The 24,854-nt window shown below is 37.3% G+C and overlaps 1 protein-coding gene across 2 annotated transcripts; it reads right to left on the reverse strand.

The window, feature by feature from the left end:
• Positions 1–33: 33 nt before the first annotated feature.
• LOC110446621 (cyclic AMP-dependent transcription factor ATF-2-like) lies at positions 34–23,362 on the reverse strand. Of its 2 annotated transcripts, none has more exons than XM_021491866.1 (11): positions 23,279–23,362; positions 13,614–13,708; positions 13,233–13,389; positions 10,346–10,470; positions 8,899–9,230; positions 7,941–8,427; positions 7,389–7,621; positions 6,652–6,717; positions 5,693–5,789; positions 5,169–5,286; positions 34–4,895 (listed from the first exon to the last, which is right to left on the reverse strand). In XM_021491866.1, the coding sequence occupies exons 2-11, from the start codon at positions 13,659–13,661 to the stop codon at positions 4,657–4,659; spliced, it is 1,902 nt and encodes a 633-aa protein (XP_021347541.1). In that variant the 5' UTR covers positions 13,662–13,708; positions 23,279–23,362; the 3' UTR covers positions 34–4,656. The 2 variants fall into 2 exon arrangements, with proteins under 2 accessions (XP_021347541.1, XP_021347540.1); XM_021491865.1 differs by lacking the exon at positions 23,279–23,362 and adding an exon at positions 23,130–23,263.
• Positions 23,363–24,854: the final 1,492 nt, after the last annotated feature.

Genomic DNA, 24,854 nt, shown 5'->3' on the forward strand with positions numbered 1-24,854 from the left:
TCATTTGATATGTTTTAAAGCATTTTAGAAAAAAAATAGCATTTCTAATCATAAAAATATTAATTTCTAAGTATGTGAACATTTTCAATGCCTGCATTGTATGTCACTGAATCAAAGTTAAAATTACCATTCTGAGAAGATAATACACGCATTCTGTGCAGCGACACGACAGATGTGTTATATTTATGTAGCATTTATCTCCTTAATATTTTTACGTAGCATATCTCCTTAATATTTACGTCGCATATCTCCTTAACTGATATACAAATGGACATCCTTATGTTATGAAATGAGTTCTAATAAATAAATGGCATACACTATCGAGTAAGAAGTACAGTTTTAGGAATAAAGCGATTGATCCCAGAGTTTTCTAGCAAATAATAATTATCGGCCAAGTTACACAAATTCAGATCTTGGACATGCATCTTACATATAATCAACAATATACAGGATTAATGGAATAATAAATCTCTCAACATCGTAACAGCAATCAAACAAATACAATAAAATATATCGCCAATAATAAGTCGTCACAGAAACTTCGTATCAGTGTATATGTCTGCCAGGAAGGTATGTAGTTATGAACGTGAAAAGATATGATCATGATTGCTGTACATTGTGCGTACCAGTTACTTTCAAGGAAACAAAGGGTCTCAATGAATCCTAATTGACTTTCAAGAAAAGATTTTGGAAACATAATGGCCGAAGAATAGAAAAAAAATTCTGTCTTCTTGAAATTCTTACATTTTCACCCTGGAACAGCTTGAATCTCACAGGAGCCACAAAAATAAAAAAAGATTTTGTATGAGAATTTTGTAGATAATATTAATAAACAAAATCACCAATAGGAGGGTAATGTACATGTTTACTCTCAGTGAATTTTTTGTGTGAAAGACCCTAGGGTGAAATATGACGAAAATATTACACTTATACCAGATACGTAAACTAGACGTAAGAAATGTAATCGTAATTATAATATTTAAGAATAAAAACAATTTGTTTATCACAAACAGCTGACAAGGTGTGCTGGGCAGGTACACAGCAGTGTCCTATAACCATCCTAACACACACAGTGAGGGGCAACAACGTGACATCACAGTTACCATGGAAACCAACAACAAAGCCATACAATTGCCATGGCAACCATCAACCTTACCTATGCTAAAATTTCATTCAGTCAAAAAAACTTTTTAAAAGTAGATTGCACTGAATAAGTATAAAATAAATGTAAAATGGCTACAATTACTCCACTTATAAAACTGGTTAAAACATGTTGGTGAAACCGATTGCAGTAAAAAGTTAAAAGCTTTCGTTAACTTTTTTTTTTTTTTAAATGTCTGTTCTGCAGTGTTTAACTCATTCACCCCTGAAGACACATTTAAGCTCTTCCAATTCAAAGGTTGGAATAGTTCATTATAAAATTTCAAGGGTGAATGAGTTAGAATCAGCAGGTCAACATTTTGAGATTTTGTTCCAGGAACAATTTGCTTTAGTACATACATTTCTGCACTGCGTTTAAATTCTGTAGGTCAAACTTAAGTCATGTTGTTCCTGGAACAAATTACCCGGGGTATGCATTTCATGCAGCACCAGCAACAGGCAATAGTCCTAAAATGTGTAGAGCAATACTGTCAATAGTCAATACCTGGTTCAAAATTCCTTAATCTTTGGGTTTATTCTTTGCATATATTTAAAGCCTCAAATTTTATAGCAAAAATATTATCTCCAGCAATACACATGTAAGTGCTACACAGCTGCCCTGTACATGTATATTGTTTGTGGGAAATAAGAATGTACATAGTCCAGCACATCAACCCTCTATTTTGTACCGCTTTTGTCACATGTAACTGGTTTTTTTTTTTAATTCTAAACATCTTTTTGCAATTTTGTCTGCAGTGAAAGATATCATTTTTATTGCAGGGTCCCTTTTATCCATATTTCATATATACGAATAACTCTTAACATTCGAAAAGATAAATCACAATGGTAATCACCGTAACTCATGACAGGTTAAAATCAACAGATTTAATGGTTATAGTTAACAATTGTATATCGTTGAACAAAAGCATTAAGACTCAGAAAACAGTTAAATAACACTCAGCTATATATCAAACCTTAATTATGGAATCACAGATCTTGACAGATGGTACATTTTTTGCCCAACTTTATTTCCAATTTAAACAGGTAGGCCATTGGCATTCATGGGGTTATAATTGATAAATTAGATTTTTTTTACAATATACACTGTACAGTATAGCAATATCAGCACTGGCAACTGAATTGATAATGAAGATCTCACAGCTAAAATTCAGGGGTGGGGGGGTCAAAAACATCACAGTTTCCAGCATTAAACGCAGTTCATATGACCATGCTTCAAAAAGCTATGTTACACGGACCACAGGATCAATTAATTCCCACAGACCACTATGTTAATCAGGAAAGTGATTACTGTAAAGCAGTAATTTAAAAATAGACCCATGCAGGCCCGACTTGAAGCAGGCAATACCATTAATACTTTCTTTAAGTACTACCTTGGTAAATGAACAAGTCATTTGGATTGATATGTCTCGCCTGTGCCTCACCTTGACCATCAATGCAATCTTTGGTGTAAGTCTGGTTGGTCTAGCACTTATAGTTACAGAAAAACTAACTTAAACGCAAAAACTTATTTGATGGAGATGCTGACAAAGTCAATGGACCATGAAAGGTAGGCAGCATCCAGCATGCGATGCATGGGTTAAGATGTACTACCTAAGATACATCTATGGTCCAAGTCTGGTTGGTCTAGCACTTATACTCACAGTGAAACTGAGTTAAACGCAAAAACTTAATGTTGACGCCGCCGCCAGCGGCAGAAAAGCAACACCTTAGTCCCACTTCTGCTACTTCGTCGCAGCGAGACAATAATCAAGCCAACAGGTGTTCCAGCAAACATAATTCTGCAGTAAATGCATGTAAGACATACCAGATTTTTAACCCGCAAGCCACATTCAGATCTAACAATTATTATATGACCAATAGTGAAATTATTTTAGCTAAGTCCAAATTTATCTGTTGTAATTCTTACATCTCCCATTTAAAGTATGTATACATACATGTACATTTAAATATCAGACTGGCCAACTGGGACGTAATATAGTACATGGTTTGATCTACTGCTATAAGACTGTTACTAGAAGGCATTGATTGGTTCAGGAACAATGATGAAGGATGTATCGGTACAACGTGATGCGGATGATGATGATGCACACAACCACATTCTTGAGTAACAAAGCCAAGTGCTGTTCATAAGCAGGAATCGGCTTTGGAATATCTTGATATAGTACACACCATTTATGTATAGGATTTGGTCCATAGTATTCAATGATAACGATGGTTTAACCTTCCACATGAATCATAATTCATTATTTTCAAATTAGGCGTAAAGGCTGTTTAACAATTAGACAAGGCAATCTGAGTACAGTAGATTCACCAACGATGACAAAAAAGGTCCGGGATTGACTCCATAATTTACAGGTACCTTGTGTCAACAAACAAGACACTTCAGCTCATTGCTTCAGTCTACACAAACGTACCAATGAGTACCGGCATGGTGTTAAGTATTTCTGCGAAGGACTGGCGTCCTCTCAAGAGGAAAACCGGTACCAGTTGCTTCACGCTACCAAAGCAGGGATAAGTGCTTGCTCTTTTGAGCATTGAACTTTGAGTTTCTTTGTGCATACTGGTTCTATTTTTAAACATTTCTTAATTCAAATTAGAGGGGAATAAATTACGCACAAAAAAAAGAAGATTTAAGCAAAACTATATCTGCATTAAGACTGATTTCTAAATGGTACCATCAGTATGAAATACAAATCTAACAGACGAACAAAATGCAATGTTGAGCACTGTGACTACTGCAGAAACTTATAAATGATGGATTTGGCAAATTTGAAAACACCCAATAGTCGTCAAAATGGATGAAATATTTTATATCATTTGTTGTCCATCTTGTTATAATGTCGACACTAGCAGTTGGTTTTCTAAAGTAATCCTTATCTTCACAAGCCGACAGAAAACCTTCATAAACTAACCCATACCTTAACACAGCTTAACCTGCCTCAATTGAACACTGTGTTATCTGGAAACCTTTATAATTTAACCTATGACTTAACACAACTTAACCTGCCTAAATTGAACCCTGTGTTATCTGGAAACCTTAATAAACCAACCTATAACTAACAACAGGAAAAGTATAACCCTCACAGCAAATATAATTGCTGTTTAAGCTGGTTACAAAAACTCATCAACACCTAACCAGGTAACAAGTCAATTTTAACCATAATTTACTTAAACAATATTTTTAACAAAGTTGTTTAAGAAATATTTCTAAGGAACACAAAATGTCTTTTTTTCAGTATTGTTTTTCTTGATCATTAGATACCTTTTTTCCCCTCTCTAACTGAAGCTTGTGTTCTTAAAGATATCTAATACCTACATGCCAAATGCCAATCGTTTCTCATCCTAATAAAGTTCTGCACTTTTCAACTGGTCCGATCCGATAAACACCAATAATTTGGGTCAATAGACGTGGAAATAAGCTGTCAACGGCTGCCGGTCAGAGTATACAGGACAACAAGTTATAAATAATTAGGTTACTATGGTGACAGTCCTGTGTCATTTCTTCCGGATGGGTTTTGTGCTTTCTGCCCTGATCACTTTGGGTATAATTGTTATTGTCTTTTGCCCTGATATGGAGCTGGCGGTGGCTGTTGACACAGCGGTTTTTATAACTGTTGGTGCTGAAGCTGTCACCCAGGTTGCTGTCGAGGTCCCGGTCGTTGTACCTGAAGCATCGGTTTCCAGGATAACTCCAGCTTCATTCATACTGGGGACTGTGCTCTCCAGCATCGAAACTGGAACAACAAAAGAATAAATAAACTCAATAGATTGATCAAAACATGAAATAATTGCAAAATATATAATTTGATTAATCTAAACTTGAATTTATCTACTTTCTGTTTACAGCTATTATGTAAGATGGCCTATAGTTACCACTTCTTTATGACTATACCTCCTGTGTATATTTCTGGTTCAATATTTCTTTTAAATTCATTCTTTATGTCGGCCAACAATTTGAAAATAACACCAAACTCTCACGTACTGTATCGTCTGTACAGGATACTTACAAGCTTGGTAAGGAAACTGTCCTTGTGATTTCTGCTGCACTGTCACAGAACAGTCCTTGTGAGTCAGTAGCACTGTTTTCAACTGGGCCACTTCGCTCTTCAGACCGTTTATCTCCGACTAAAAACACACCAAGAACTCACAATATCAAACGATTTTATTTACACAGTACATGCAGTCAGAGAACAAAAATTTGCACTGTAACCTTTGATATTTTCCCCACTTCCCATGTTCATCCTCTTGTCTCCCAAAAAAAATCCGACTAGTACTGACTTCACTACCTGTCAATTTTTTTTTCCAAACTATATTACTATATTAACCCCGTGTTGCATTTGTCTTTGTGTTCAAAAGGGTAAATAAAATAGAGTTTAAATAAAATAGGGATAAAATATAATAGTTACGAGTTTTTCTTTCCCATAATATATTAAATGCTTAATTATGTACCATTAAACCAATTGATATATACATCACTTATGATAGACTTGACAGAGACCCCTGACCCCTAAAAGACTAGTTATTATGTTACCATCAGTCGATTGTTGACCATCTGAAGTTCGTCTCCTTTCCTCTCTAGGTTCGTGATCCAGTGTTTCCTCTTCTGTCGACACCGCGCAGCCGCAGCACTATCAACAACACACAGATTCAGTTTACAACCATTTTACAAGTTAGGTCGCTACTCCACATAAAAAAAAGTGTTGGAGGGGGGGGGGGGGGGGGGACAGAAAATATATAGTTGCTGATTGTCTAAAACAATGATTAGAATAAGCTGTAACCATATGGTTGATGGGACACAACAAAGTGTTCCCTCTCGATATAGACGATCTGTCATTCGTCTGGCGAGCAAACATGAAAAATCCAAAACTTGTATCATAAATCTAATATGGAGGGAAACGAATGACAGATTATTTTTATCAAATAATACAAAGTAAACTGTATAATTGTGATCTGAAACAAATATTTTGCACTTGGCCGCCTCTAGAAAGATGAAAATTGCATCCGCTTCACAATGACCTGACGTCACATCGATTGTTCTTAATTGATTGTGGTGTCATTTCCGGAGTGATATTACACACATGACATAAACAAAATTTATGTGATAGCTTTATGACAATGCATAACACAGTATTCATACGATAAATATTTATATCGGGAATGGGTGTGACTGAGCAATCTTTTGTTGTTAATCTGAAGAATTTTTTCCATAAAAATATTTATCCTTCATGAATACAAACATTTTCCCACTTTGCATCAAGTTCAAACAATAATAAAAACATGAATCATCAATAAAAAAAAATATCTTTTTTTGTTTTTTTGTTTTTGCACTTGTAGATATAGAAATATTTTGATTTTGTTGTATGGGTATATGTACTGGTATTCGCAACAGCTAACTTCATATGATCTTTACAATCTGTCTCAGATATGCAGTTTTTACTGAAATTAAGAAAGGTGAAAAACTTTTGAATTGAAAACTGTTCACATACTCACCGATTTCTTTCTAAAAACTTAACTCTTCTGTCATCTGAACAGTTTTCATCCTTTTTAATTCTTTTTCTGAAAAGGTTAAAAAAGAATTTTAATAACAGAAAGAAATACTGGGTTCTTCTGTATAGTGGTTGGGTTTCATATGATGTTTTATTAAAGATTGAATTGTACATGTAATTTTCTATTTTATTTTTTATTAAACTGCCATGCCTTGCATTTATATTCCAAGTGTAGTACATTTCAACAAGCCATGCAGATTGATATGTCTCGCCTGTGCCCTGCTTTGACCATCAATGCACATGTCAAGTTTGGTTGGTCTAGCACCTATGGCTTCAGAATGTTGATGGAGATGCTGACAAAGTCAATGGACCATGAAAGGTTTGAGGCTGCATCTAGCATTTGATGCATGGGTTAAGATGGTCTACCTAAGATGCATCTATGGTCCAAGTTTGGTTGGTCTAGCACTTATACTTTCAGTGAAACTAACTTTAACACAAAAACTTAATGTTGACAGGCCCCCCACCCCCCGTCACCAGAAAAGCACCACCTTAAGTCTCGCTTCTGCTACTTCGTGGTAGCAAGGCAAAAACGTAAGGCTCAGTCATGGAATTAAATGTGTTCTTTGATCATTGAAGTGTGTTTTTTTTTTAAATATTTCTTTTCATTTAATATGGTCAGAGTAACATTTATAATTTATGCATATATGTTTACGACTTTTCTATTTATAGATAGCTACTTACAGAAGCGGCATGTCTGTGTCAGGTGACGACGCATCTGATGCTATGCTGACACTTGTCTCAGACATAGGCGACAAACTGAGTCCTTGGGCATAATTGGTCGTACTGGAAATTACTGTGATTTGATTGGCTGTGTTGAGGTCAGGTGACATCTGTATTACCCTGGTTGCAGGGGACGACACCTTCTGTGATCCTGGTGATGGCACTGTTTGTTGTTGAAGGGCAGCTTTTAATCTCTGTCAAAACAAGAAATGATGCCATTCACTATAAATTCTTCAAATAAATATAATTTAAAACAAATACAAGGCATGTTAAAAACTTACTAAATTTGGTGCGTACAGGACAGGTTTTAACTGTTTGGTGAGAGAAGAATATTATAAATCATACCTTTTTGATGTGAGAGTACTATGGCAAGTTGTACCTGTTTAGTGAGAGTAGACTGTTATAAATCGTACCTTTTTGATGTGAAAATACTATGACAAATCTTACCTGTTTGGTGAGAGTAGACTGTAATAAATCGTACCTTTTTGATGAGAGTACTATAACAAATCTTACCTGTTTGGTGAGAGAAGACTGGGCCAGGCCAGACCCTGATGGCTGCTGCTTGACCGGTGAATTAGTCAGCATGGACTGAGGTGCTGGACTGACCGATGGGGATGGGCCACTGGAAGGTGTGACCGCTGCAGGGGTGGGTATCTTCTGAATCAAGCCCGGCGACCCTTGTATAATCTGCACCCCGGGGTTCATGAGAGTCTGGACACTGGTGTTTGTAATATTTTGAACATTGGAATTTGTAAAATTCTGGGTCTGCAACCCTGGGTTAGTGATTGTCTGTATACCGGGTGCTACTGTCTGTACCCCTGGGTTTGATGCATTCTGTACACCCGGGTTATTGATTGTCTGTATCCCGGGGTTGGTGATGGTGGCGGGGATCTGTACTGGAACAGTCTGTCCGGAGGGAAGCTGAAGAAACACCTGCATACAAGTGGCAAACTGCGGAGGCTGTATCACTGGTGTGGCCACGCCAATCGTCGTCTTAGGACTGAAACAGGTGAGTAAAACACTGTACAGGGACGTATCCAAACATATGATTTTAAATTTATCTGTCAAAGGGTGTATACAATACGGTATATATATCATTGGATTTTCTTGTAAAACATTTTCCAGAACTTTTTTAAAACACAGATTTCTATCCTGAGATAAATCTATGAAAACTCTGGTATTTTCCACAAAGGATTATAAGGCTTATATAGCAAAGCAATAATCCTGTGATCATAGTGCAATCACCGAGTACAAATTTATGATATACTGCTATTTTTCATTCAAGTATCTTCACAGAAACATGATGCTTTGTCGTGCAAATTTTTATTATAATGAAGCCATATCTGCCATTACCTTCACAAGAAATGGTCCGATTAATATCAAAGTTATATACAAATTAAAAGTCTTTTTTTTTGATGTACATAGTGTTACTACATTGGATGAATTTTAGTGACTGTCATGTCATACATACGGTGAGACAGTGGTAGACTGGGCGGCTGTCACTAACAAATTAGCCGCGACAGGCTGCCCAGGAGAAGGACCCGTCGCTACGGGGACGAGTTGTTCTGTGGTCTTATTCTGGTCATCAACTGACATCACCATGACATCACTGTCATCGTCAGTCGTGGATGTTGGTTCTGTGGTCTTCAGTTTTGTTAAGTTAAGCGCAATGTTGTTGTCATTGTCAATGAGATCCTCCGGGTCGACTTTCTCCCGTTTGATCCCGTTAAGGATCTTTGGTGTGGGGTGAGGGATGGGTGTGTTCAGCTCATTAGAACTAGGCCCAGGGAAAGGGCTATTGGGCTGTAAACAAAATATATACCTCATTTTTATAACAATGCCTCTAATTGGACAGAATAAATTACATGACACCAAAATACTCTACAATTATGGACTTCATGTGAGGTCTATCCCTGATTCATGAACCTGGTCTACACAATAATCGTTGAACCCTGGCAAGATTTTCCTTCCTAGGGTTTGAAACTAATGCTGATCTACTGGCAGAAATAAACTAAAGATAGAACAAAACTGAAGTCCACAAATGTTTTATATTCATCTCACTCATCCCCACTGTCTTGGAATCGAGTCTGTATAAAGATTTACTAACTCGTTACAGGAGATCTACTCTCCCTACCAGAGTGGAAAATTGGCAGTAGGCAAAATCTATTTTTAGAAGAGGCCTGTAACAGATATAAAGACCTGGAAACTGGAAATATCATAACCTAGTTTTAGCAAAGGTTTGTAACGCTTTTTTTCTATTTTTTGAATTGGGGTCTGTAACAGACTTACAGACTCATCACATGACCTCGCTCCTCCAATCAGAGTTGGAAATAAGCAACAAGAATGTAATAAAACCTCCTACTGGATGCATGCGATTATATTTCTCTCATGATTTATCACGTGATCATCACACAATCAGATTTTCCTTGCCAGGGTTCGAAACTAAAACACTATCCACTAGCAAAGTGCATGTTAGTTTTAAGAAAATGCTTAATCAAAATATCCCTCTCTTGAACATTTTTGCTAGCGAGAGATTTGCCTCTCTGGAATATACAATACAATACTGATATTTTTACCAAGAATGATGTCCAAAAGATATCCTTTTAGTACTATTTGCATCCATTTGTGTCTTCAGCTGTTCTTTGTTTCATTTTTTCAGAAGTTTGTGATTTTGCAAATGAAATTTTCGATCACATGCAATACTTTCCTCACAGCTAAAACTGTTTCATTCACTGTTCGCATAATAAAATATGTTTATCAACTTGTTTGTCTATCAACAGCTATATGTCCCTCAGTTTTATACAATATTTAACCCTTTCACCCCTAGTCAACTTTAGTAGACTCTACCGTACATTTATCTAGGAGAGAGTATTATGGTCTACAGTGGTGAAAGGGTTACTATCTAATTGACCTATTACCTGCACAGCAATACCATCAGTGTCCAATGCTTTCTTAAATGCTTCCTCAAAGGGATTTTTCAGTTCCTGGAATAGCCCAATCTCTTCACAATTTCGAAGAAACTTGGTAGGCGTAGGGGTTTGGTCTGAAACATAAGATGTTTGTGATGAATTGGTTCAGTAAACTCTTACAGATTGTATTTAATTATAGTCCTTAAGTTTGGGAAACTTAACGAAATTGAATTCCCTTTCATTAATGTCTACGCAGCTGATCTTGGAACATACCTCCTGGTGTTTTCGAGTCGAACCTTATCCAGACGGTAAAACCACTTGCTCTTCTGATATGGTAGAGACCTTCCTTATCTGGGAAAGAGCTTGCAACAACCCCCTTCCTCCCTCCGCCCCTAGTCCTTTACAACAAGAGGCCCAGAGAGCCTGTATCACCTGTTTCTTTTGTTACATAAACTTACATATAGGTAACTTAAGACCAAATTTAACATATTAACATATTTGACCCCAGTGACCTTGAAAGTAGGTCAAGGTAATTTTAATGAGGAACCTTTATAGCATTCCATCCCAGGTACCTACTGGTCAAATATCATGACCCAAGGTCCTCCAGTTCTTCAGAAGAAGTCGTTCAAAGTAAAAAGTTGATGGACGGACGCCGGACGCCCCAGTACGGCATAAGCACACTTGGCCCTTTGGGCCAGGTGAGCTAAAAAGCTTGCAACCTCCACCCAGTCACTCTAGGGTCTTGCCTTAATGAGAAAGTCTCTCAGAAAATATTTACATGAACCCCTGTGTGGGGTTCTACTCTACCTATGAAACACTGGAAATTCAAGCACATGTGGTCTAGCCTAACCTAGGAAACACCTGGCCATTCCAGCCCATGTGGTCTAGCCTAACCTAGGAAACACCTGGTGTGTCCAGCCCATGTGGTCTAGCTTAACCTAGGAAACACCTGGCCATTCCAGCCCATGTGGTCTAGTCTAACCTAGGAAACACCTGGCCATTCCAGCCCATGTGGTCTAGCCTAACCTAGGAACCCCTTGGGGATTCCAGCCCATGTGGTCTAGCCTAACCTAGGAACCCCTTGGGGATTCCAGCCCATGTGGTCTAGCCTAACCTAGGAATCCCTTGGGGATTCCAGCCCATGTGGTCTAGCCTAACCTAGGAATCCCTTGGGGATTCCAGCCCATGTGGTCTAGCCTAACCTAGGAACCCCTTGGGGATTCCAGCCCATGTGGTCTAGCCTAACCTAGGAAACACCTGGCGATTACAGGCCATGAGGTCTAGTCTAACCTAAGAAACACCTGGTGATTCCAGCCCATGTGGTCTAGTCTAACCTAGGAAACCCCTGGCCATTCCAGCCCATGTGGTGTAGTCTAACCTAGGAATTACCTGGCGATTCCAGCCCATGTAGTCTAGCCTAACCTAGGAAACCCCTGGCGATTCCAGGCCATGAGGTCTAGTCTAACCTAAGAAGCGCCTGGTGATTCCAGCCCATGTGGTCTAGCCTTACCTAGGAAACACCTGGTGAGTCCAGCCCATGTGGTCTAGCCTAACCTAGGAACCCCTTGGGGATTCCAGCCCATGTGGTCTAGCCTAACCTAGGAATCCCTTGGGGATTCCAGCCCATGTGGTCTAGCCTAACCTAGGAACCCCTTGGGGATTCCAGCCCATGTGGTCTAGCCTAACCTAGGAACCCCTTGGGGATTCCAGCCCATGTGGTCTAGCCTAACCTAGGAACCCCTTGGGGATTCCAGCCCATGTGGTCTAGCCTAACCTAGGAACCCCTTGGGGATTCCAGCCCATGTGGTCTAGCCTAACCTAGGAAACTACCTATGAAACACTGGAAATTCAAGCACATGTGGTCTAGCCTAACCTAGGAAACACCTGGTGTGTCCAGCCCATGTGGTCTAGCTTAACCTCGGAAACACCTGGCCATTCCAGCCCATGTGGTCTAGCCTAACCTAGGAAACCCTTGGTGATTCCAGCCCATGTGGTCTAGCCTAACCAAGGAAACACCTGGTGATTCCAGCCCATGTGGTCTAACCTATCCTAGGAAACACCTGGGGATTCCAGCCCATGTGGTCTAGCCTAACCTAGGAACCCCTTGGGGATTCCAGCCCATGTGGTCTAGCCTAACCTAGGAATCCCTTGGGGATTCCAGCCCATGTGGTCTAGCCTAACCTAGGAACCCCTTGGGGATTCCAGCCCATGTGGTCTAGCCTAACCTAGGAACCCCTTGGGGATTCCAGCCCATGTGGTCTAGCCTAACCTAGGAAACTACCTATGAAACACTGGAAATTCAAGCACATGTGGTCTAGCCTAACCTAGGAAACACCTGGTGAGTCCAGCCCCTGTGGTCTAGCTTAACCTAGGAAACACCTGGCGATTCCAGCCCATGTAGTCTAGCCTAACCTAGGAAACACCTGGCGATTCCAGCCCATGTGGTCTAGCCTAACCTAGGAAACACCTGGCGCTTCCAGCACATGTGGTCTAGCCTTACCTAGGAAATACCTGGCGATTCCAGCACATGTGGTCTAGCCTTACCTATGAAACACCTGGCGATTCCAGCCCATGTGGTCCAGCCTTACCTAGGAAACACCTGGCGATTCCAGCCCATGTGGTCTAGCCTTACCTAGGAAACACCTGGCGATTCCAGCCCATGTGGTCTAGCCTTACCTAGGAAACACCTGGCGATTCAAGCCCATGTGGTCTAGCCTAACCTAGGAAACACCTGGTGATTCCAGCCCATGTGGTCTAGCCTAACCTAGGAAACACCTGGCGATTCTAGCACATGTAGTCTAGCCTTACCTAGGAAATACCTGGCGATTCTAGCACATGTAGTCTAGCCTTACCTAGGAAATACCTGACGACCCCAGCCCATAAGGTGTAGCCTTACCTAAGAACAGCCCGGCCGCCCCCATGCCACAGGGCGATCGCCCTGGTGAGCGGCCTGGAGTCAGAGTGCTGAGAGTACTGCCACTTTGTAGGTTTAATGCCAAGGACATCTCATGCTTCCTCATATGTACGGCAAGGTGATCCTCATTTGTAAATTGCTGAAAAATGATATATATATTTTTTCTTAAACTTTGATAGCACAAATAATTCAGGCTAATCACTGATGCTTCTGAACAGATCAAAGTCATTTACTTTAAAACTACAAATTATAAATGAGCAATTTTTCACTATGTTTTGTCAGTTTCAGCTGCACTAGCCAGTTACACATTGGATTCTAAACAAAGTGTACATTTCATCTGGATAGGTAATTATGAATACACACCTGACCACAACCATTTTGTGAGCACACAAATGGTTTATCATCTTCCATATCCTGGTGTCCAGTGGCCTCAAATTGAAGCACCGTCACGGGAACCACTGAAAATACAAACAAATCCATCAAAAACGAGAAACAAAATTCACAAACAAATCTGATTTCTGAAATTTTCCCATATATTGATATATTGATTCATGAATGTTTAATTGCTGTATGTTAGGTTAATTCAACAGAATTAGTAAAAATATGTCACAGATGTAGCAAGCTCCATTTTATGTAGTTTAATTTTATATCATGCCTGCTGTTCAATACAATAGATATTTTTATCAAGCAATATAGCAAAAGAACTAAATTGATAATGCAGATAGTTTACCTTAGGAGGGCAGACTGTTACAATAAATGTGTGACATACATGTATGTATAACCCCCCACAGCTTGGTTACAGCTGATTTACATGTGTTATTCAGGACATTTGTTGTCATCACAACACAGCAATCTGTTTCACAAATATATGCTAAAAGAGTGCCAGAAAATCTACATGTACGTATTTCCCATTTATTCACAATAATTCTCGCTGTTGGGTGGCATGAAATGTGAACTATATTTGGGTGAATACAAAAGGCTACTGAAAGAAGAATTATCCATTTTTCAGAAGATGGCAAGGTCTTTTTTGAAAACCCATCAAAAATGTCATTTTTGGAGCTAGAAATTTAGCTGTATCCATTTTTAGACTACGAAAACTTCATTCACTTTCTACACATACCAGGGTGGGGGTGGGGATATTTTTGTTTTACCAAATGTTGTTCTAAACCCCCACAATGTCTAACCCGCACTCCTACAAACAAGATTCATATGAGACATATCATAAACGAATATATCAGTCCCCATGGATAATACATTTACTTTTGTGTTACAAAAACGAATTACATCACGAAGTACCGGTGTGGTGGTTGCATTTGTCATGCCATATATTAACACATTCACCCCTGAAGACACATTTGAACTCTTCCAATTCAAAGGATGGAATAGTTCATTATAAAATTTTAGAGGTGAATGAGTTAAAGTTGTTACATATCAGTCTGATATAACAAGTGATCCCATTGTCATGTTCACTCTCTCATTGGACAATGTTTTGAAGGAGCGTACAATTTTTGTAGATTTTTTTCTTCTTCAAAATATTGACGAGTCCAATCGCTAAGAGATATATATAGTGGTCCTAAAAAGTTGGTAAGTCCCACCGAAAAAGTATGAATCCAAGACTCAAATTATTCACTGAAGAAGTTAACACTCAACCAGAAGAGTACGAGACAAAGAAGAATCTAGTTGTACTCACAGGTATAGATTTAAGACCCGGTGCTCTCTCTCCACCTCAGTATAAACAAGACTTCCCGTTATAATTACAGCCAATTGATCGCAGCTAGTCAATACAGGGAAACACCCCCAGATGTTACCAAGCACTTTTAGCTGAAGATACAATCACCCTGTATTGTATCATATATATATATATATATATATGCATACAAGCAGTCTTCAGCTGACATTAATTGTAAGGTGAAGGTCGACTCATCACTAAATTATACATGTAGCCAGCAGCCTGGCAAGGTACATGCAGGTAATTTACAATGCAAAAGTCAACACCGTGGACTGGAGTATACAACCTCTTCAGAGAATACTGGTATTGAATTTTCAAAGGAATCTGAATGCCAGCATTATCTGAATACAAACTAAATCTGCAGCTTGGTTTACAGAAAATCTAGATTACAAACTGTTACTGTCTGAAATCAACAAAAGGATATTGATTTTGTAATACCAAGTGCACGGATACAGTAGAATCTCGTTACGATGTCAAAGTTGTATGGGCTAAAATTATGATTATGTTTAAACTGCAAATCAGCAGTAATAGATTATATAATATAATGTTAACGTTTTGTCACATGAGCAATTTCAATCATTTGTATGTCATCATAGCATTTAATCACAATTTATGTTTCAAAATATTACCAATAACAGTATTTCTCTTCTCTATATATAGAATCCAAAAGGATAAACAACACGAATACAAAAACTGTATTTCCCAGCGACATAGGCACTGACCGATGTTTATTTACAATCACCACGATCAATAAACACAGTTACACAATAATGTACATCTCACACACAAACATATATCTCCTAACCTATTAATCTCAATATAATAACCCCATTTAAAAATTAAAAAATACACATGTGCTTCTTGTAACCTGTGTCGCCTGAATGACACGTATAGGTAACAACCCAGACCATTTGCACGTGCAAATACCACCAATAGCGCCACCTATTGGCATATCTCATACCAAAGAGAAAATAATTACATCCTAATTCCTACCGTCAACCGGTTGAAATTATATTAAAAAAAAATCTTAAAACTTTAGCTACAAAAAGGTGGTTGTTATATACAGGTGATATTAGTGATTGGCTGTGATCGATTATAATCGAAAATCGATCGGTTTGCCCTTTCCGATTCCAATTATCGATATAATCGGTTCTTTATTAAAATTAAAGTGTTAAATGATTTCAGTGTGAAAAATGTATTGAAAGTCATATATATTCTTATGATTTTTACTATACGATTCATAAAACTGCATAAAAATTGCTTGACATAAGAATTGTCTGAGTGTTGGAAATAAAATGTGAAAATCTGACAAAATCTGACATCTATTCATTATATAAAAAAAAAAAACAGTGTATAGTTAACAACTCTGTCTCTTGCTGTTATAGTAGTGTATAGTTAACAACGCTGTCTATTGATGTTATAGTAGTATATAGTTAACAACTCTGTCTATTAATGTGATGGTAGTGTATAGTTAATAACTCTGTCTATTGATGTTATGGCAGTGTATAGTTAACAACTCTGTCTCTTGCTGTTATAGTAGTGTATAGTTAACAACGCTGTCTATTGATGTTATAGTAGTCTATAGCTAACAACTCTGTCTATTGATGTTGTAGTAGTGTATAGTTAACAACTCTATCTATTGATGTTATAGTAGTGTAGAGTTAACAACTCTGGCTATTGATGGTATAGTAGTGTATAGTTAACAACTCTCTCTATTGATGTTATAGTAGTGTAGAGTTAACAACTCTGGCTATTGATGGTATAGTAGTGTATAGTTAACAACCCTGTCTATTGATGTTATAGTAGTGGATAGTTAACAACTCTGTCTATTGACGTTATAGTAGTGTATAGCTAACATCTCTGTCTATTGATGTTATAGTAATGTAAAGTTAACAACTCTGTCTATTGATGATATAGTAGTGTATAGTTAACAACCCTGTCTATTGATGTTATAGTAGTGGATAGTTAACAACTCTGTCTATTGATCTTATGTTAGTGTATAGTTAACAACTCTGTTTATTGATGTTATAGTAGTGTATAGGTAACAACTCTGTCTATTGATGTTGTAGTAGTGTATAGCTAACAACTCTTTCTATTGATGTTATAGTAGTGTATATTTAACAACTCTGTCTATTGATGTAATAGTAGTGTATAGTTAACAACTCTTTCTATTGATGTTATAGTAGTGTATATCTAACAAATCTGTCTATTGATGTTATAGTAGTGTGTAGCTAACAACTCTGTCTATTGATGTTATACTAGTGTATAGTTAACAACTCTGTCTCTTGCTGTTATAGTAGTGTATAGTTAACAACGCTGTCTATTGATGTTATAGTAGTCTATAGCTAACAACTCTGTCTATTGGTGTTATAGTAGTGTATAGCTAACAGCTCTGTCTATTGATGTTATAGTAATGTAAAGTTAACAACTCTGTCTATTGATCTTATGTTAGTGTATAGTTAACAACTCTGTCTATCGATGTTATAGTAGTGTATAGCTAGCAACTCTGTCTATTGATGTTATACTAGTGTATAGTTAACAACTCTGTCTATTGATGTTATAGTAGTGTTCTCACTTTATTTGGGTATTCAGTCCCGTAAAATTATGTACCAATTATGCAATCGATCATTGATCGGTTCACTACTTCTGATTACAAACCGATTATCGATTATGATTTTAAACCAATTGCCCATCACTATATATATAGCTAGGTGATATATACAGCTACATAGACTATCTTTTATAAAGGTGGTCGCTTGAAAGTGGATCTTTATTGGCAGATGGTGATCATCATATACATGTCTTAAGTAAACAATGGGTCATGTTTATAGGTCTTAATTGACAGGTGGTCATTACATATAGATCTTTAATGAAGGGTGGTCTTAATATACAGGTCTGTATTGACAGGTGGTCTTTATATACATGTCTTTATTGACAGGTGGTCTGTATATACAGGTCTTTATTGATAGGTGGTCTTTATATACATGTCTTTATTGACAGGTGGTCTGTACATACAGGTATTTATTGACAGGTAACCATAACATATCAATCTTTAAAGAAGGTTGGTCTTAATACACAGACCTTTGTTAACAGGTGGTCTATATATAAAGGTTTTTAATGATGGGTGGGTGGTCCATATATACAGGTTTTAATGATGGGTGGGTGGTCCAAATATACAGGTTTTAATGATGGGTGGTCTATATATACACATGTCCTTATTGACAGGTTTGTGATCTTTATATACAGTTTTTTTATGTGAATGGTCTGTAGACATATATATATACAGGTATTTATTGATGGGTGTGTGGTTTTTATATACAGGTATTTAATGATGGGTGTGTGGTTTATATATACACAGGTTTTTAATGATGGGTGGGTGGTCCATATATACAGGTATTTAATGATGGGTGTGTGGTTTATATATACAGGTATTTAATGATGGGTTGGTGGTCTATATATACAGGTCTTTAATGATGGGTGTGTGATTTATAGATACAGGTATTTTATGATGGGTGGTGGTCCATATATACAGGTCTTTAATGATAGGTGGGTGGTCCATATATACAGGTCTTTAATTATGGGTGGGTGGTCCATATATACAGGTCTTTAATGATAGATGTGTGATTTATACATATAGGTCTTTAATGATGGTTTGGTGGTCCATATATACAGGTCTTTTATGATGGGTGGGTGGTTCATATATACAGGTCTTTTATGATGGGTGGGTGGTCCATATATACAGGTCTTTTATGATGGGTTGGTGGTTCATATATACAGGTCTTTTATGATGGTTAGGTGGTCCATATATACACAGGTTTTTTAATGATGGTTGGGTGGTCCATATATACACAGGTTTTTAATGATGGGTGGGTGGCCCATATATACAGGTATTTAATGATGGGTGTGTGGTTTATATATACAGGTATTTAATGATGGGTTGGTGGTCTATATATACAGGTCTTTAATTATGGGTGGGTGGTCCATATATACAGGTCTTTAATGATAGGTGGGTGGTCTATATATACAGGTCTTTAATTATGGGTGGGTGGTCAATATATACAGGTCTTTTATGATGGTTAGGTGGTCCATATATACACAGGTTTTTTAATGATGGTTGGGTGGTCCATATATACACAGGTTTTTAATGATGGGTGGGTGGTCCATATATACAGGTATTTAATGATGGGTGTGTGGTTTATATATACAGGTCTTTAATGATGGATGTGTGATTTATACATATAGGTCTTTAATGATGGTTTGGTGGTCCATATATACAGGTCTTTTATGATGGGTGGGTGGTTCATATATACAGGTCTTTAATGATGGTTTGGTGTTCCATATATACAGGTCTTTAATGATGGTTTGGTGGTCCATATATACAGGTCTTTTATTATGGGTTGGTGGTCTATATATATACAGGTCTTTTATGATGGGTGTGTGATTTATATATACAGGTCTTTAATGATGGGTGGGTGATTTATACATATAGGTCTTTAATGATGGGTGTGTGATTTATATATATAGGTCTTTAATGATGGGTGTGTGATTTATATATACAGGTCTTTAATTATGGGTGGGTGGTCCATATATGCAGGTCTTTTATGATGGGTGGGTGGTCCATATATACAGGTCCTTTATGATGGGTGTGTGGTCCATATATACAGGTCTTTTATGATGGGAGGGTGGTCCATATATACAGGTCTTTTATGATGGGTGTGTGGTCCATATATACAGGTCTTTTATGATGGGTGTGTGGTCCATATATACAGGTCTTTTATGATGGGTGTGTGGTCCATATATACAGGTCTTTTATGATGGGTTGGTGGACTATATATATACAGGTCTTTTATGATGGGTGTGTGATTTATATATACAGGTCTTTAATTATGGGTGGGTGGTCCATATATACAGGTATTTAATGATGGGTGCGTGGTTTATATATACAGGTATTTAATGATGGGTTGGTGGTCTATATATACAGGTCTTTAATGATGGGTGTGTGATTTATATATACAGGTCTTTAATTATGGGTGGGTGGTCCATATATACAGGTCTTTTATGATGGGTGGGTGGTCCATATATACAGGTCTTTTATGATGGGTGTGTGGTCCATATATACAGGTCTTTTATGATGGGTGTGTGGTCCATATATACAGGTCTTTTATGATGGGTGGGTGGTCTATAGACATGATCTTTATTTCTACATACATGTACAGGTGGCCCATGGCCTTTAGTGGTGTGTAGCCTCTATAGACATGAGGTCTTTATATACAGGTGGCCTATAAGGCATGTCACACTGTACTTAGTGCATCCATGCATGGACATATTATTTTAGATATTTTCAATAAATGTTCAACAGAATTTTAGAGTGCAAAACTGCAATTATATGACACAGGTTTACATTACAATTTATAATAAGTCAGTTGATTAATCAATACTTTCCCTACACCCTATACCCCAATGCCTCAGGGATATTATACTAATTATAACAAAATTAAAATTTGCCTCTTCTCCTCTGGCATTTGCCCCTGACAGAAAATATCACTGAACACTCCTTAGTTCTAATATAACCCAGTGTGGGCTTGTACCTGACAAAAATCAATCGGAGCCTGCAGGGAGTGGAATTCTGCTGCCGATATCTCCTGCTAGTCTTCCCCTATATTTGTTAACTAGTACTGGCCTCATGATCAGCCAGCTTGTATCTTGTCCTCTCAATATTGTGTGGGTGGTCTCTATACACAAGCTAATGGATTATGTTTCCATCCTCCTAAGCAATGCACTTTACTGACGAATTGGAAGCATTTAAGCAGTTAAAGACTTCTGTCTAGAGTGAAAAGAATATTTCCGCAGTGGTACATCTGAATTCACAAAGTCTGTGTTTACGTCCCTGCCACAATTTCAGGAAGGCTAGATGGTTATGAAATTACTGGCATGTATTAAGGTATTGAAAATATCAAACACAGCATGTCTTGCACTTGTTATACCAAGGAGTGACTACAGCCCATGTTGACTAATGTGCACTACCCCCGTAGTTACCATAGTTAACACTGAATGATGTTTTTTTAAGGGTCTGTTATCATTTTTTCCCCCAGAAAATGTCAATTAAATTTGGAAAAGTCTGGGTAAAAACTTCATCAAAATGTGCAAAAAATCTCACAATTATCTCATAACTATCAGAAACCAGGGAGATTTCTGGTGTACAGTTTCATATTTACTCATTCACCCCTAAAATTTTGTAATGGACTATTCCAATCTATGAAGTGGAAGAGTTCAAATGTGTCTTCAGGGTTGATTGAGTTAAAGCTTAGGCAAAGTCTTGAAAATGTCTATCAACCTGCATGCCCAAACGTTAACACAGCCAATACTTAAACTCATTCACCCCTGAAGTTTCATAATGAACTATTCCAACCTTTGAATTGGAAGAGTTTAAATGTGTCTTCAGGGGTGAATGAGTTAAAGTAAACAATGAAAATTTCAGTAGCCCCGAAATAAAATCTACGAGCCCCAGATGGTCTGCCTGTTACAAACATTCATAAGTTCATAAAAAATTCAGATGACAATATTTAATAGCTTCAGCGTAGAACACCTTAGCTGTTAATCCCATTATTTTAAAACCATTGAAAATCTTTACATGTTGATCCAATATCGATAATGATGTTATTTAAAATAATAAAATATATATATATATATATATAAATGATGCAAAGGAATATATATGAGCTACAATGAATATCAATATGTACATGTTTTGATGAATATCCGCAATATCTCAAAAAATTCAACATATCCATGAAATAGCCCCTGTGGCAGAAAGTAAAGGTTTGAAAAGACCCTTGTCAGCATTTTTATCGGCTCTATGGCAGAGAGAAACAAACAACCTTCACATCCAAGTATGGAAAGTATTAACCCTTTCACCACTATAGAGCATAATGGACTCATTCAGATCAATGCATGGGAGAGTCCTCTAAAGTTACATAGGGGTGAAAGGGTTAAATGTACAGACAATGAAGACATAAACTCAGGTATACAAGAAAACATTAATTGGGATGTTCACCAAATATTTACCATCGTATTGCATTGCCACTATATACAACCCTACCAAATTCAGTTGGCATTCATAAAGTTATGAATGCCATGGAGCGATTGTTGACGTCATAATTGTTTCGTTGTATACCACTCAGACCCTCCCCGGGTGATGGCTGTTCTATTCGTTGAACAAGCAAACACGAAACATACAATATTTAAACTAAATGTTGAATAATAGTAAATGCAATTAAATCTTCTATAAGATGAACAGATTCCAAAAATGGTAAATGTAAGTATTGAACTGCTTTCAGTTGGCATTCATAGGAGGAATGAATTCCAACTGGACAAAAGCAAATCCAACATAAAGTGATAGCGCGCTTCATTGAATTTGTCTTTGTCCAGTTGGCATTCATATTGCCTATGAATGCCAATTGAAATCAGTTCAATGCTTAAATGAAACCGTCATGTTGCATATTTTTTTCAAAGAGACCATTTGGAAGACATTCTTGCTATCTCCGTCCCATCAAAAAATCATAAAGTAAGATAGTCAGTGATTTCCGATTATGATCGTGCGTGTACATATTAGAAATAGCTGCAACACTTTGTAACTGTGTTACCACTTCAACCCAATATGGCTCAATGTCATGACTATACGGAGAGTGATGGACACTTTTTTGTAATGGAAGAGATAAGTTAGTTTCTGTCCAACCCAGGGATCAAAACACCAACCACATTCTTACAACTCTTTCGCTGTATTAGCTAAGCTAATTAAAGGAAAATTCCTTCTAGTGTGGAGCGAGATGAAGACTATTATATACAATTAAAAACTGCCAGCCAACACAAATTGATGTAAGGCTCCTTCAGACTCAAGTGTTCATACCATGGTGTGTTGTGACTGCATGGTGTGTGTGTGGATGGCCAAATTTATATTATAGGAGAAAGTAAACAAATTAATATAGAAATGTCGGTCCTCTGCATGTGCTGTTAATATAACGACAGACAACTTATTTTACTTACTATATACAGGTATGATGAAATCGTAAGTGTATATTTAGCAAAAGATGCAGTTCACTTCTGTCGTATTATAAGTAACGGTAATTTAAGGCTAGTAGAAAATAACTCACTTTTTGTATGTATCGTCTACTGTCAACTTGAGACCAGCGGGCACCTGCTAACATAGTAACGGTAAGCGTGGCCGTTCTCTCGATGTACTTACTGATAAGGCTCACTAACGCCGTGTCTTAGATGTCACTGGTATTTCCCAAATACTTACATGTAACGTCCTATCTTCGGTTGTATTCCTGGGTTTTTACTGTTTTCGTTTCTGACAGCAGAAATGGCCGAACTCGACTACAGGTGGCGCTGTAATATAATTAACATTCTCATGACTTCCGGGTGTTTTAATTAACTTTTTACCTACGTTAAAAATATTTTCTGCAAATAAAAAAGATTTCACATGATGACGTTTTATTTATTTTTAACTGGCTGTGGTTTATTTTAGTATCGTAGGGGGATAACCATGGCATAATCGATATTTTTGTAATCGATGTCAAGGGAAGTAACTCTCAAACTATAGGTATCGTTCCATAAATAGAGTGTATGGTATGAAGGTGTTACGTTTATCAAAAGTAAAATAAGACTTAATGTAAATATGTACATTAAAGTCCTTTTATATCTATGCTTCATAACTTTGAGCGGGAAATATTAAGTAAACAACAGTGGGTTAATTTCTCTTTCATTTATAACTTCAACTTCAACCGAGGGCATAAACATCAAATTGATACGACAAAGAAGAAGAACTGATGGGAGCCCCAGACTATTAATCGATCACTACTCTTACTGACAGTTCTAAAGTTATATGGACGGAAAATGACGAAATTAGTATCAACTAACTTCAACAATGCTTACAGCACCTTCAATCATTAATATATATTACCATGCGCAATAGGTATCTAGACTCGAGTGGACGTTTACGCCATTTTTTTAAACGATTTTTTATTATCTCTTATATATAAGAGCAGAAATTTATTATTACTTGTAATTTCTGTCTCTGCTTATATGAAATTCCTACGTTCACAACACAACCGTCAAAATGATTCCAAGTAAAGTATAGTTCAACAAGATCGAGGGCCTCCGCCGTTTCTCAGCTTTAAGCGTTTCAATTATTTTTTTCCAACATCAAAAATTTCACTGAGGAAAATCAACTAAAAACAGTTTCAAACAGGTTAGGATGTACATCGCATGTAGCTGGTCGGCTTACATGTGTTTTTTGCGGCTCACAAAAAGTTTGAATATGTACATGATGTAAAATATTATGGTTCTAGCTCCAGCTATCTCTAGCTGAGTGTTATTGGCAATACATCTCGATTCTGCAGAGCGTTTGGTGATGGTCTTCACAAAGCCGCTCGGCGTTTAAATAAATTTGACACATACATGATCTTGAATATAGGTCCAGGTATTTTTTCTCCACAAACCTTACATGCAGCACAGGGTCACGTAACGTGACCCTGTGCATGCAGGCTTCATTGGCTACATGCAAAAGTAATATTAAATTTTGAATTTTGAATTAATTATAATTAGAAGAAGTCGCTTGATTTTTGCTATCGACATTGTGAAAATTAATTGTGACCTTGAGGTAGCTGCGGGAACCGTAGCTTCTATGTCCGATTTAAAAAAAAAAATTTTTATTGTTATTGGTCCGATAACAATAAATTAAAAAATTAAAAAATCGGACATAGAAGCTACGGTTCCCGCAGCTAACCTTGAGGGTGCAATGTACGTGAGTCAAGGTGTTTTCCCAGAAACTACAAGACAAAATCATATCTAAGCACTCTATGGTTCGTTAGAAG

This window comes from Mizuhopecten yessoensis, unplaced genomic scaffold, assembly GCF_002113885.1.
Source record: "Mizuhopecten yessoensis strain PY_sf001 unplaced genomic scaffold, ASM211388v2 scaffold2891, whole genome shotgun sequence".
Lineage (NCBI taxonomy): Eukaryota > Metazoa > Mollusca > Bivalvia > Pectinida > Pectinidae > Mizuhopecten > Mizuhopecten yessoensis.

Bases quoted from the DNA above. Each gene is read 5' to 3' on its own strand.
- LOC110446621 (XM_021491865.1), bottom strand. The intron at 8,428-8,898 runs GTATGTATGACA...CACCTGTTTCAG, and splicing joins CAGTCTACCACTGTCTCACC to TCCTAAGACGACGATTGGCG. The intron at 5,790-6,651 runs GTGAGTATGTGA...TGTTGTTGATAG, and splicing joins AAGTTTTTAGAAAGAAATCG to TGCTGCGGCTGCGCGGTGTC.